Source organism: Hibiscus syriacus, unplaced genomic scaffold (assembly GCF_006381635.1).
Source record: "Hibiscus syriacus cultivar Baekdansim isolate YM2019G1 unplaced genomic scaffold, ASM638163v2 tig00117048_pilon, whole genome shotgun sequence".
Taxonomy (NCBI): domain Eukaryota; kingdom Viridiplantae; phylum Streptophyta; class Magnoliopsida; order Malvales; family Malvaceae; genus Hibiscus; species Hibiscus syriacus.
This window is the reverse complement of record NW_024063538.1, coordinates 1,004,348-1,016,523: the sequence shown is the minus strand read 5'-3', so window position 1 is coordinate 1,016,523 and position 12,176 is coordinate 1,004,348. Positions and strand designations below refer to the sequence as shown.

The 12,176-nt window shown below is 32.5% G+C and overlaps 2 protein-coding genes and 1 pseudogene across 2 annotated transcripts; 2 read left to right on the top strand and 1 right to left on the bottom strand.

The window, feature by feature from the left end:
- The first annotated feature begins 26 nt into the window (after positions 1-26).
- On the top strand, positions 27-3,077 carry LOC120197552 (elongation factor 1-gamma 2-like). The gene is made up of 8 exons (XM_039199048.1): positions 27-116; positions 212-256; positions 1,001-1,150; positions 1,259-1,319; positions 1,401-1,453; positions 1,559-1,660; positions 1,952-2,468; positions 2,553-3,077. Exons 2-8 carry the CDS (start codon positions 248-250, stop codon positions 2,930-2,932), a joined length of 1,272 nt encoding a protein of 423 aa, XP_039054979.1. The 5' UTR covers positions 27-116; positions 212-247; the 3' UTR covers positions 2,933-3,077.
- Positions 3,078-4,079: 1,002 nt separating this feature from the next.
- LOC120197557 lies at positions 4,080-5,188 on the top strand. The gene is made up of 2 exons (XM_039199053.1): positions 4,080-4,219; positions 4,866-5,188. The coding sequence occupies exons 1-2, from the start codon at positions 4,144-4,146 to the stop codon at positions 5,099-5,101; spliced, it is 312 nt and encodes a 103-aa protein (XP_039054984.1). The 5' UTR covers positions 4,080-4,143; the 3' UTR covers positions 5,102-5,188.
- Positions 5,189-6,785: 1,597 nt separating this feature from the next.
- On the bottom strand, positions 6,786-11,176 carry LOC120197321 (annotated as a pseudogene).
- Between the last annotated feature and the right edge of the window lie 1,000 nt (positions 11,177-12,176).

Here is a 12,176-nt window from a genome sequence, read left to right as displayed (position 1 = left end):
CACTATCGGATCTAAAATGAGTAGTGACGTATATACCCTCTTCACCCTACAAAAACCCTAGTAACCTTCTCTTATTTTCCTCTTTTTCACACTCTCCTCCTTGCAGCGGCTACAAGGTTCTCTCTCATTTATTTTCCTCTTGCGCTTTATTTCTTTTTTATAAGGTTGCTACTCATAGCCTTTCATTTTTGTTTACGTTTTATGTTTTCAGATCTGAACTTTGAGTGTCATTGTTGTCAATCAAGCTATGACTTTGGTGAGTTTCTTTTTTCCCTTAACTCATTGAATTTGATAATTTGGCTGTTAAAAAATCATAGAAAACGAAGTGATTACTGAGAAGTCAGCGAATTGATTTTCAATTGGAATTCAAAACGTCGAAGTGAAAATTTTGAAGCAGCATGAAGTAGAAAGTTGAATATAATGTTATATTATTGTGCTCGTAATTAATGGAATAGTTGACAGATAAATATTAATATCGTTCACGATGGATTTTAAGATAACCACTTTTGGTTTCATTGTGATCGAGGAAAAAGGAAATGACTCTTACTGCAGAGAGTTGTTTTAAGATCTAAGGTGGTAGATTAATCGTGTATAATAGGTGGAGATGCTGAGTATTATCAATTTTAGAATGTGAAAATAAATGATGCTTTTTGTGAAAACAGTGAGATCTGAGTTCAGATTTGATATGATTATGTATTTGAAAGATTTACAAAAATCTTTAAGAATTTCAAATCTACTGCTAAAAAGGCAACTAGTAAATTCATAAATGTCACATTTACATTACATTTGTTTTATTTTGCAATTTATGCTGTTTATGATCCAAATCCATTTTTCAGAATTTGGGTTCAAAAACACAACCTAAAAGAATTCCTTAATAAAAAATAATCCGTCATTATTAGATTAGGAGTGTATTTTTTCCTTTCTATTTATAGGAATTGATTGTGGCGTTTGGTGTTGGAATTACCTTTTTAAACCTTGTGGATGTTTGATTTACATGCAGGTCTTGCATGCCGGAAACACAAACAAAAATGCCTTTAAGGCACTCATTGCCGCAGAATACAGTGGTGTGGAGGTCAAATTGGTTCAGAACTTTGAGATGGGTGTCTCGAATAAAACTCCCGAGTTCCTCAAGATGAACCCCATTGGAAAGGTAACCATGCTTATTAATAGATTAAATTTTGAGAGACTACTTATTCATTTGTAAGTTGGACTATTTTTCTTTGAATTCTCTGAAAGAATATCTGTGACTTTTATATAGGTTCCTGTGCTGGAAACACCCGAGGGTCCCGTATTCGAGAGCAATGCTATTGCTCGTTATGGTTAGAAGAGACAAATTGATATCTTACATTTTCTTCCGGTGATGGTTGTTTACTTATTGATATCCTTACTTTCATTTGCAGTTACTCGCTCAAAGGCTGACAACCCTCTACATGGTTCTACATTGATTGATTATGTGAGACTTTCTTACTACTAATACCATGATCTTCTGGCATCGGTTAAGTTTATTTCAAATCATTATACTTACTGTTTGTATATATATTTGCTTGATTTCTATCAGGCTCGTATTGAACAGTGGATTGATTTTGCATCCATGGAAGTTGACGCTCATATTGGAAAATGGCTCTATCCAAGATTGGGTTTTTTTGTTTACCTTCCTCCAGTAAGTTATATATACAGTAGCTTTGGAGTTTTTTTTAATTCCTCAGGTTCTTGCATCATTTTAATTGGTTTTATTTGCTAAATTCATGTTTAGTATCTCTTCTATGATTCTTGTTATATGCATTTTAAAGAGGATCAAACCGTTGTAGGGCAAATTCTGTAGGCACTTCATACAACTGTTTTGTGTTCTTAGTTTCTTCAAATTAATGGATACAAGCTCTTTGATTCCTTTGATGTTGTCATTTTTCTCATCTAGTTTTTGTTGATTTTCCAATTTATCTGAGTAATGTAGGCTGAGGAAGCTGCTATTGCTTCATTGAAGAGAGCACTGGACGCATTAAGTATTCACCTTGCTTCCAATACCTACCTGGTTGGGCACTCAGTCACCCTTGCTGACATTATCATGACATGCAACCTCTATTCGGGTTTCACCAGGATCTTGACGAAGAGTTTTACCTCGGAATTTCCTCATGTTGAGAGGTACTTCTGGACCATGGTTAATCAACCAAATTTCAAGAAGATTATCGGTGAAGTAAAGCAGGCAGAGACCGTGCCACCTGTTTCATCAAAGAAGCCTGCAGCCCAGCCTAAAGAGACTAAACCAAAGGCCAAGTCTGAACCAAAGAAAGAAGCCAAAAAGGAGGTTGAGAAACAGCCAGCGAAGGCAGAGGCTGCAGAGGAGGAAGAGCCACCAAAGCCCAAACCAAAGAATCCTCTTGATTTGCTGCCTCCCAGTAAGATGGTACTCGATGATTGGAAGAGGTTGTATTCTAATACAAAGACAAATTTCCGCGAGGTTGCAATTAAAGGTATCCCTTGTTGATTTAATTACTTCTTGTTCCAGACTGTGATTTCCAAATTCTGATTTATTTCCTCGTGTCTTCTTATTGCAGGATTCTGGGACATGTATGATCCCGAGGGATACTCACTCTGGTTCTGTGACTACAAGTACAATGAGGAGAATACAGTCTCGTTTGTCACCATGAACAAAGTAGGAGGATTCTTGCAGAGAATGGATTTGGCGCGCAAGTATGCTTTTGGTAAGATGCTGGTGATTGGATCCGAGCCTCCATTCAAGGTCAAGGGATTGTGGCTCTTCCGTGGGCAACAAATCCCTCAATTTGTCCTTGATGAGTGCTACGACATGGAACTCTATGAGTGGAAGAAGGTCGATATCACCGACGAAGCCCAGAAAGAATGTGCGAGTCAGATGATCGAAGACTGCGAACCTTTCGAGGGGGAGCCTCTGTTGGATGCCAAGTGCTTCAAGTGATGAGTTAAACTATGTCGCTGCGTTTAAGCTGAACCTATTCTCTATGCTATAATTATTCCAGTTTTGTTTTTGGTAGACTTGTGTGTGTCATTATTTGGGAAATCAGATACTCTTTTTCTGATAGTAACCATATAAATTATCATTACAACCGAGTTTTACTCGTCTGATGTTCGAACTAGGTTCGATTTAAGTTCTATTTTTGTTTCACAATTGATTAAAAAGACTACCTCTTTCTGTTGCTGTTGCTGTTTTGTACTTTTGTTCTTGTTTTTGTTTCATAATGCTCATCATTAATCGTGTTTATTTTAATCCAATAGGTCAAAATATGTTGTTTGTTCCTGGATTTCATCCCTACACTATGACTAATTTTAAATTAGTCTCTAAACTTCCAAATTCATCTCCAAAATATAGTCCTATTTTATATTGATTCCGAATTTTTTGAATGTTCTAATTTCATTCTTAAACTCTTGAATGATTTGGGGCTATGTTAATGGAATATTTAAAAGTTTGAGGATCAAGAATGAAGGTTATAGTTTTGAGTTAAAATTGGAATGTCCAAAAGTTTATGTTTCAATTTAAAATAGTTTTTCGAAATGAAAATAGAAATAGAAAATACAAAATATTTTCTCAAATTAAACCATTTAAAATTTCTAATGTAGTTGATACAATTGATATTTTGTGTCAATTTAGATGTTATAATCAGTATAATGTAGAGAAAAAATCATAATTAAATAAAAACAAAAAAATGGAATTCAAATATCTTTAAGAATAAAAGATAAAGACATTGATTGAGTTTTAACCATAAGAGAATGGAATTGTTCCAAATTGAAAAGAAAATAAACATTAAATAGAACAAGATTATTTGATTGATTTAATAAAATGAAATATTATATTCTTAAATACTCTTAAGAGTACGAATTTTTTGTCTTATAAATGTAAAATTAAATTAAGAAAATCGATCTTATAATAAATTTTTATATCATCTGATTTAAATTGATCGCTCAATATATCAAATAATAATAATAATTATATAAAAATATTATTTATTCAATATGAAATAAATAAATAAATCCATTTTTTTCACGTATCAAATTATACGTTTGATTAATGTTTATGGATAAATCTGATATTTAGCCCTAATTTTTACATATATCGCATTGCAAAACCCAGCTTCTTTTGTATGCTGCAAAAGACCGACCTCGTATTCTGAGATGACTGAAAGTTCAAGGAGTAGATCGCTGCGTTTTCTGCTGTTTTTGGCTTCCGTATCCCTGCAATTCGTTTCAGGCATGCTTTCTACACTGTTTAGTACTCGATATATTTTGTTATTTTTCTTAAATGAAAGATCGAATTGATTTGGCTGGAATTTGAATCATTAATCGCATGAAAATCAAGTTAAAACTATCCCTCTATCGAGATCAGACGATTTATGTGTTGATATTGTTTCGAATCTCACCTTTACTTATTAGGTTTTTCTAGTACTTAAATTTCTCATGTTTGGCTGGTGAGAATAAAAAAGCGTCGAAAGAACTGCTTTTTAGGAATTGCGATTCGGAGAAACTTTAGCTGTAAAGTTAGGATTTTTTACTTCGAAGAATGAACCGTTCTTCTATTCAAATTTGCTTTTGAGAATCTTGAACTCTGTAATAAGTAGGCATCTGAGGTTTCATTCTCCTTGATCCAGTTTCCGTGAAACTTAGGGAAATTATGATTTCGATTTCGCATGAAATTATGCTGTTACGCATATCTAATCTATATCCATGAACTTTTGTTGCATGCATCAATAGTTTGAACCTTCTTCAGCTGAATTTGTTAGAACAATTATTTACGTTACCGTGATGGACTTTAAAGTAGAAATTGTTCTTATTACTTCTCGGCAAGTTATTGAATACGTTAACACGATTTGCTCCAATTTGTTACCCTTTTTTTTCAGGTTTTTCGGATGACTCCCCAAATTCAAAAATCAGCACAAAGAAAAAGTCGAATGGAAATAGTAACATTTGGATCAAGTTAGTTATCATATTGATCGGGCTAGCTGCTGTGGGTTTGCTTTCGTTCTTCCTTTTCAAGGTATGGCAGAAAAAGAAACGAGACAAGCAACATGCCCGTCTTTTGAAGTTGTTCGAAGAAGATGGTGACCTCGAGGCTGAACTTGGCCTTCACGACTGAAGGCATCGTTTAAAACTGAGCTCATCCTCTTTGAGTTTGAGGTGTGTAAATAAACTGTCTTTCAGTACTGGTGAAAAGAGATTCAGCTACATTGTTTAGTTTGTAAGGTGAAAAGAGATTTTCAGTACTGGTGTTCGTATTTAGTAGTTGCATGTAGATGAAAAACTGTGTAACCATATCCAATTATGCAGATCTTTGGGGTTCACTACAAACCGCAGTCTCCCCTTGCATGTTAAAGCTTGAAAATCAAGTCTATATACTATAATATCAATCATGTGCATCTGTGTCAATCTGTCTCCTTTCTGCATATCCATGGATGCAACACAATAGATGATAGCCAAGTTGATGATAATGGGACTTAATGCCATCACTGATAAGGAATGTGAATCTTGATGATCATTAAGATTGATTCATGTTGATTTGTGACTCAATTTCAAAAAATAGAGGTATAGCTAAAATAATGAGGAGTGGGTTATTTTCATAACATTATATGGAGAAATCATCTGGATAGGACGGAGAAGATGACCAAGATGTGAACCGTCATTGCCCTAAACCGAGAGTAAGCATTTAACAGCTCAGTTGGTAGAGCACAAGGTTCTTAACCTTGAGGTCGTGGGATCGAGTCCCACGGAGGGCATTTCATAATTCGGAGGTCTCTTACGGAAGCTGCTCTCAACCTGGTGTTGGGGGTAGCCTACTATCTTACCTCTCCCTTACCCCATACATATGGGAAAAAGGGACAACCATTTTTTTTTCCAGGTTCAATCATACCATCCCAAATGTTGGCCAATATCGTTAATTCCGAGAATAATATAGATAATAAAAAAATTAATGATAAAGAATGAATGATAAAGAATGAGTTTACTTATTTTAGGATTGTAAGAATTACAAAAATCGAAGATCATAATCGTACATGAGAAGATAAAATAAATCAGATTAAACTTCTTAAATAAAATAAAATAAATAGAAAAAAATAATATTTTCTTTATTGATCTTTTGATTGGAAACAGTTGAGACGTGTTGCTACACAATTTCCTTAAGATAGATTTTCGACCACTCCTTTGGTGCTCGAGATTGTTGGTCGTCTGTCTCCCAGGATACAACAACTAGGTGATCAACTACAATAGCACAATTGTAGATATCACAAACTATTTTTGCCTTCATCTATCCGAAAAACTAAGGAGAGAAAATATTTTTCAAGAAAATAGAAGTTCTTGAATTCTAAGATATAGAAAACTTGTTCTGAAATTGTGAATAATCTGGCAGATTAACTCAGTATTTATAGGGGATTTTCAAGAGAGATTTACTCCAACTAAATATTTTTTAATATTCAAATTTAAACAGATAATAATATCTTTTATTTTGAAATATTCAAAAGATATAAACTCCTTTTACTATTCAAACTTAAATAGATATTATTTAAATTTAAAATATTCAAAATGATATAATTATATTTAATATTCAAAGTTAAACAGGTAACAAATACTTTTTGATTTGACATATTTAAAAAATAAATATCCTACTAATATTCAAATTAAAAATATCTTTTAATTTATAGTATTCAAAAGTAACATGAATTTAATTTAAATATTAAATCCATCAATGAAATTCACTCTTTTTCCAACACTCATAACCATCAGCAAGGAACGATAGGAACAATGGTTTCCCATCGATGCATAAGAGGTCATCTTCCCGACTTGGTTCATTTCATTCCTGTATTGTTGAAGGGTGACATAGTCAAGCTCAATCTTGGGCTCTCTTCCCTTAATGAACCATTCAGTAAAGCCAACTCCCTAAGCTGTTGTTTCTTATAGTTATCCAAGGTTTCATCCTGAAGATTGGTGGAAAGGGAGGAGTTGAAACATATAGGAAAAAGGAAACAACAAATTGCTTTTGTTCATACCTCAGGCTTCAGAAGATTTTCTACTATGGCAACGACATAGTCCAAACCAGAACTTTATCACATCTTCGGCAAGTTCGTCTCCATCAGCACATGTAGCGGCTCGTTAAGGTGTTCGTATCCGGGTTTATCTTTTAGTTTCTCTTCCTATAAAAAAGAGTCAAACCAACATCACAAGAGAACCTGATCTTCGTATATTGTATATCGGGGTTTATATATCCTACTTAAATTATGTTAACCAAAGTATACAAGTAAAAAATAAAAGAGTTCACGACCTTAACAGAATCCTTGACAGAACCCTTACCTCTTATGTACACCCTGCACTACACCCTGTCACAGCTTCAGCACTCTTCAGGGAGTTAGTTTCCTCGTGGTCCCAAAATCCGACCGACGAAATTATACTGTGAATGGTCAGAGTCAGAAATATTATCTTAAAAAGGACGTAAAACCTTGGCTCGAGATGTTGGTGTTACGTACACTATGATATTGATCTACTGGTACATCAAGTCTTAACAACTCGCTTTACAATTGGTATTATCGGGGCTACAGGGGAACAAGGCCAATGACAAGCGTCGTTTTCGGTCAAAATAATTTCTCATCCCAAAAGAAAATTAAAGAAAATATAACAAGTGGAAATTAAGGGTTGATCTCACAGAGACTATGTAGTTTCTGATTTAATTATTTTTTTAACAGTAGAGTTTTGATAGGAATGAAATTCAAGATTAAAAATAAATAAATATAAAAATATAAAAATAAAGGTGATATAAAAATAAGATAAAATAAGAGATTTTGAAAGACTGTTTGAAAATAAGATAAATAAAAAATAATAAATAGAATAAAACAACAATTTAAATTTGAAAAGAAGACTTATTGTGAAAAATAGTCTCAGGCTTTCAGCTTTGACTTAATTTTCTCAAATCATCGAAATATATCTTTATTTCAGGATTCACACCAATTACTTATCTATAAGGACAAATGCTTGTGACTATGCTTTGTATACCGAATACCCAAGTGTAATCTTTAATGTCGGTTTGTGAATTGATCTAAGCAACAACAATGTTGTAGATTTAAAAACGTTGAGACTTTAAAAGCTACCGACTTGGATTATGTTTCCAATCTCAGTTTCCTCTTAGTAAACAATTTTGCTAAGTTTGTTCACATGAAGTCGAATGTACTTCAATAAGCCGATCCTTCCTCCCACGTTAACCATAATAACATCCAGACCAACGTCGACTTTTGGTTTTAAAAATTGTTTTGATTTGAAAATAAGCCAAAAAAACAGAGAGATATCCGAAGCGATTTAAATGCCTTACAATTCTCACGTTTGAAATTGAGTCATCGCTTTAGCCTTCGACTTTAAAGAAAATTAGCTGAGCATGACAAAAGTAATACTTAGTATATTTGAAAAACTTAAAATAAAAAAATGAGAATTTGAAAAAGAAAAGAAATAATTTTATAAAACTAGAAAGAAAAAGAAGAATAAATTCTGAGAGATGTGTTTTTAGGCTTACACTGAGAGGGTATTTATAACATTCAAAATCCTAAAAACAAGGTAAATATAATTCATAAAATAAAGAAATAAATCTTAATTAAAATACTTAAAACTATTTAAGCTAAAATACTAAAAACAAAGATAAGATAAAATATAATATTAAAATAATATCATAAAACATGAGTTTAATTCAAATTTGAATTGCAGAAACGTGCGGTTAATCTATTCGTTCTTCTAGAAGGTGCTGACATATTTGCCTCGTAAGACGCGTCATACCCAAAGTCATGCCAACTAATCTAATTTTGATTCCGAAAATTAAAAAAAAATTACATTTTAGTGCAATTTCTAGAATATAATGTCCTGAATAGAAAATGAATCAAAACAAACAAATAAACCACAAAAACCAACCACCATTAAGGAGCAATTTAAAAACAAAATAATAACCAAATGAAAACTTATCAGCCAACATAACGATGCAGCTTGAATTGGAGCTCCTCGGTGCAGATGCCCATTTCCCTGAAACAGATAATCACATCAAACAGTACTGGTGTGATTTAGTGTTTATAGCAATTATACATCATCACCTCTGTTCTCATTACAGACCATCCCTCCAAACCCATCTGTCTTCCCTCGGGACGATGACCAAGTGACCCAAAAGGACGATCATGCTCGAATCTCTCATGACCCACAAGACTAAGACCAAGACCTGAGACCCTTCTGATCTCTGCAGTGCATCAGGGGACAAAAAAATGAAAGAAGTTGGTCGATATATCCTCCAAATTACCTGCATTTACATTCCTTAGTAGAGCTCTCTTGTACGACATGCTTAGGTAAGGCTCTGCTTGGTACAAAGGACGAAAATGAGTGAACCGAAAAAAAATGTTGTTAATCTAATGGTTAAGCTAGAGTATGAATCTTAATTATTTGATCATCAAAATTTCCATCTCCACTAATTTGAATGTATAAAGCCTAAAGACACATAGAAGCATCTAGTTTATGACGTCCACTAATTTGAATGTTTAAAGTTCAAATCAGTTGATAATCTAGCTAATCTAGAACTAAATAGGCCAATTACATAGCTTGGTGGACAGTCAATCCTACGCTGACATTTAAGAATACTTCATCCTCGTATTCATGTGATGAATCTTTATATTGCAGGCGAAAAGGGAAACAGGAGATTCAAGCATGGTGCAAAGAGGCAGAACTTGTGAAAAAGGTCCCAATTTCTGTTGCTCTGTTAATATTTCAGCTAAGTACCTGCCATTGTTACTTATAACGATAAGTATGTGTAAACGAAAATGATCGCAAAGACAAGTACACACGTATTTACGTGGAAAATCTTAAATGGGAAAGATCACAAACATAGAAAAGAAACTCCACTATGTCCGCAGAAAGAATACAAAAGGATTTAATAAAATACATCCAACCCTATTATCCTGGATGCTTATATACAGGTGTACAGACACAGAAACCAACATTCACACCCTAACCTTGCTTGAGATCTCTCAACTCAAATTTTATCCATTAACAACGTTAATATTCGAACCCTCTAACCTTACTTAAGATCTATCATTTTGTCTTATTTGATTTTTCAAATTTAAATGTAATTAAATTGTTACAACTCAAACAAATAGAAAAAAAAATCAAATAACATAAGAATATGTAAATGAGTCACCCTCAACAAAGATATAAAAATATAATAATCAAAATTAAAAAAAAATCCCCAAATTTTATAAAAATATAATTTCTAAAACATTGCATAAAATTATTATACTATAAATATTTTATTTTTTTTTACTTTTTTCTAAATTATAAATTTAGAGATTTTTAAATAAATAAATTATCAAATCAAGATTTCTATATTAAAGAATTTTATCTTTTATTTTCTTTTGATAAAATTTTAAATATAATATTGAATTTATGTGTTTTTAGCTTGTAAATTAATAAATAAGGCTTTCCTTTAATATACATTTTAAAAAAAATTAATTTAAAACAAATGTTTCAAAAAAAATCGATTAAATTCGATTGAGTGCTCTCCATTATTTGCAACCATTTGTCAAAAAAATTGATACGCAGAGAGACCCATAAATTTTTAGTCTAAAGTAATTTAGATCCCTATAAGTTTTTTTCCTTTTGATAATTTTGGGTGAAATAAAGTAGTATTTATTTAAAGACCCTTAATTATTTGACATTAAACACTCATGTCCTTACATATTAGCACTCGAACCCAGTACCTCAAGGAATAACAACATTCTTTTTACCATCGATAACTCTATCTATAAGTTTAAATATTCTATCGTTAACCTAAATGAGTTGAAAGTTGAAACAGTCAACTTCATGTATTTGCAACTTTGGTGGGCATTAATTAATGCTCTATCATTAATGCTTAAAATTTGCAACTTTCGTGGACATTGTTCTTCCGCTCCATGCATAAAAAGGTAAAAGAAAATCAAACTCCAAACACCATCAGAAACACAATAAACCAGACATAATCATGTCCCACGCCAAGGAACAACCGAGCCAGACCAGCGAGCTGCTCAAAGGTTTACCTACAGACACCAGCCCTTACGCCAACTACCAAGACGTAAAGGACTACGACACCGGAGGACACATGCAACTCCAGCTGAAGAGACCGGAGAGCCGCAGCAACGACGCCCCCAGGTTTTCCGGGCCGGACGTGCATGAAACCGATAAGCACGTCCTCCTCAATGCTACCTCCCACTAGGGCTGGCGGTGTCCCCTAACTTCTATATGTTGTTGGGTTGTTGGCGGGCATTTGCTAATGAATTGTAGCAACTTTGTGTTTTTGCCAATAAATGTCACTTGATGCTTCTTCCTTGTAGATTCAAGCTTCAATTGTAATTCATTACTAATTAAATAAATTTTCACTCGTTGAACTAGAGATGGAAGCCGGGTGGGCGTGACGTTCGATTTTGATTCTATTTTTATGTTCATCGTTTTAATTTTACTCGAGTTTAATTTTGTTAAAATATTAGAACTTGAATCTAACCTCAAAGATGATTTTTCTTTAAATCTAATAAAATTTATATAATTTATAATAGTAAGAGATTAGATTATGCCAATCTAAAGTGGAGTACTAAGTATCTAAATTGGATATAGTATAAGGATCAAAATCACAATTTTACTCTCTTTTTTTTTAATTACGGTACTAAATCGTCTATTACCCGAGCTAGGTATGATCACAAATACAACAAAACTCTCTAATGAAATATTTAAAGCCATTTTTAATGACTCAATCTTGAGATCTTATTAAATTGGAATGATGCCTCATTAATGATAGATCTAAAAATTAAAAGATAAAAGTTTAAAATTTTAATATTCTTTAAATAAAAAATAAGTATATAATTTTTTTCTATTTTTTTTCTCCTATTAAATTTAATAATTTTTTCAAAATAATAAGTAAGCAATTGCTCCCTTTAAGATTACATACACCCACTTGAAATGATCACTAAATATATGTTGAAACGATCTTTTTGATCATTAAAATTCTGTTTGTTATAAAATAATAAGTAAATTTATCAAACTGTTACAAAATGATCACTATACTTTATAAAATAGTGATAATTTTGATAAATTCAAGAAATATATTGTAACAATTTGATTAATTTAATGATCATTTTGTAATGGTTTGATATATGTTAATGACTATTTTGTAACTTTAA